The following is a 2,785-nucleotide window of genomic DNA, read 5'->3' as shown; positions in this document are numbered from 1 at the left end:
ACGCACATGCACACACCAAAAAATCCAACAAACACATTCTTTAGTCCCAACATTCCTCAATGATTCCACACTGGGAACAGAAGAGGTGATGTTGCGCCACTGGCTATTGGTCCATTATTGCCTTTTATTTTTGCGTGTAAAAAGAACCTTGGCTTCTCTTTTCTTAGAAATATGACAAGAATGGGCAAGCAAACCCATTCCTCAGCTAGGATAGGGACCCTTGTCAACTGAGACCCTGGGAAGATAGAGGCTAAATAGTACAGACCTCAAGGCAAAAATTAACACATGCACACACACACACGCACGCACACACGCACACACACACACACACACACACACACACACACACACACACACACACACACACACACACACACACACACACACACACACACACACACACATGCAAGCTTTCATGTAAACTGCACAAACTTGTGAGTCATATATATTTTTTAAGGTTTTATTATTACGTTTTTTTAAATGAGAATACAAACTGTAGCATTCACATACATTAATACAATAATGCAATATAAAAAACTAAAACAAGTTTGTTCTTTGGGTTTGTAAAGAGGATTGCTGCTATACATTCAGACTCTCAACACTTTGGACAAGTGAGGTGTGTGTTTTGAGCAATTGAAAGTTTTACGTCTATAAGAATAACATTAATTGGCTTGAATGGTCATGTTTAAAACATCCAGAAATGTACATTGCCATTCTATTCAGGATATGACAATCATATTTACATTGTTAGATAACACATCCAGTATCCCTGCACATTGTAAATATGGTACTGAAACTGACTGACCCTGTATATAGTGTGCTTACTTACTTTCTCATGTTCTTCTTATTTTTAATTCTCTTGTGCTTTTGTTCTACCTTATGCTATTTTTAGTATTACATTGTTATTGATTACTGCATTGTTGGGTTTAGAAAGGCATTTCACTTTGACATTAAAACTTGAAACTAATTCAGTGTCTTTAGAGAGTTGCACTGTAATACTGAATCCATTGCAACAGTGAGAGCACACGAAGCTCACTTTTTCCCTGAGATCATTAGGACAGATGGCTGGTCTATTCTCTAGACTCCAGAGGCCACAGTGGTGGATACCTATGCTCTGGTCCTAGTGTCAGAGCAGGGGCAGGCTGTGCTGGGGGCCTGCTGTCTCCTGGATGTGGCTCACCTGCCAGGGGAGGCCCATGGCTGGAGACGACTCCATAAAGGCATCAATGTAGCCCTGGGCGCAGGAGGCCCACCCCCTCGTCTGGTACCCCAGCCCTTCGCCCACCTGTGTGTACCTAATAGGGCTTGGCGGCTGCTCCAAGGGGTTCCCTGTCACACAGTGTCCGCGTGAGGGGTACAACTGGCCCTTGGCAGGATAGCAGGGGTAGTGTGGCGAGGGGGGGCATGAGGAGCCCAAGCTGTCAATGTAGAGGTGTGTCTCTGTTGGCAGCCTGTGAAGTTGAGGGTGGGTTCCCTGCTGGGGCTGGATCTGATGGGGGAGTGATGCGTGGTTACAGGAGATGTAGTTCTGGGACTCCAGGCGATGAGCAACTGTCACCCTGGGCGGGTCCAGCCGTGACGTCCCCACCATTCCCACCGCCAATGACCTCCCAGCTGGCCTGTGGCACTCCCGGTGGGAGCAAGGCTTACTGGGGGGGTTGGAGCTGAGGAAGACAGACAGGGCTGAGATGCGGTTGATGGCCCTCTGCAGGGTGGAAATCTTGGAGAGCCGCTTGCCGCTGAGGTTGTGGTTGAGTGCCACACGCAGAGCGTTGAAGGCCTGGTTGTAGTCCAGGATGCGTTTGCGTTCACGTACGTTGGCGGCCACACGGCGGGCCTTGGAGCGGACCGGGCGGCTACGCTTCTTGGACTGGTCCCCCTCAGTGTCATCGCTGGGGGGGCTGCTGGCCGAGCCCTCGCTGTCCTGCAAGGGCCCCTTGGGGCTGCCGTCGCTCGCCTCAACATCCTCCCCCTGACCCAGCATGCTCAGCTCCAGCTCCTCCTCTGACAATTCCTCTAACCTTGCCAGACTGCTGCAGCTCATCATCACCGGCTGTTGTTGTAGTTTCTCTGTAGCCGCTGTCTACTTAGTTGTTTCTCTGTAGCCGCTGTCTGTAGCTTTGTGTAGTTCTTCTTGTGTAGAGGAGGCTATGAGGTAGATTAGATGCCTTGTACCTGGTGTGTTCCTATAGCTGCCGTCGCTATGCCAGGACCTCCTCTGCTGTAGATCCGTGGCTTCTTCCACGGGGCTACCGGTAGGGTTGGTTTTGGGTGCTGTGACCCGCGCCGTCTTTCACGGAGCTGCCGGCTGGGTTGGTGTTGGGTGCTGTGTCCCACGGTGTCTTTCACGGGGCTGTCAGTTGGGACGTTGTTGGGTGTTGTGTCCCGACAGCCCTGGTCTCCGACTCCTCTCCAACTCCTCTGGCGCCCTGTGATTACCTCTGCCTCTGCGGGATGGCCCTGCCTGAATTTTAAAGCCAGCCCTTCTCTTCCAGTCACATGGTACAGTCACCTATGAGGAATGGTGCGCTCTCTCTCTCTACCTGGTTTATGGGCACCCTCAAGGCAAATGGGCTGTCACCTCCTCCTCCTCCACAGACACTCCCTCTCACCCCTTACAGGATCTCTAAGTGTTTCAACACTTCCACAGCCTTTTTGGCATGACAATTTACTTTTTCTTGACTTCTGCCTATTCATTATTTTTGGATCATACCGTATCTAGGCCATTGATGGATCACTTCGGCTCTGAGAGGGTGCTCCAATGTATGAAGCTTGCTTCGATGTA

At 50.2% G+C, this 2,785-nt stretch overlaps 1 protein-coding gene across 1 annotated transcript; it reads right to left on the bottom strand.

Annotated features, from left to right (window-relative positions):
- Positions 1–446: 446 nt before the first annotated feature.
- LOC139568266 (class A basic helix-loop-helix protein 9-like) lies at positions 447–2,475 on the bottom strand. Its single transcript, XM_071390015.1, has one exon. The coding sequence runs from the start codon at positions 2,045–2,047 to the stop codon at positions 1,127–1,129; it is 921 nt and encodes a 306-aa protein (XP_071246116.1). The 5' UTR covers positions 2,048–2,475; the 3' UTR covers positions 447–1,126.
- Positions 2,476–2,785: the final 310 nt, after the last annotated feature.

This window comes from Salvelinus alpinus, chromosome 1 (genome assembly GCF_045679555.1).
Source record: "Salvelinus alpinus chromosome 1, SLU_Salpinus.1, whole genome shotgun sequence".
Taxonomy (NCBI): Eukaryota; Metazoa; Chordata; class Actinopteri; order Salmoniformes; family Salmonidae; genus Salvelinus; species Salvelinus alpinus.
Note: the sequence above shows the minus strand (reverse complement) of the source record. Positions and strands in the feature narration are given on the sequence as shown.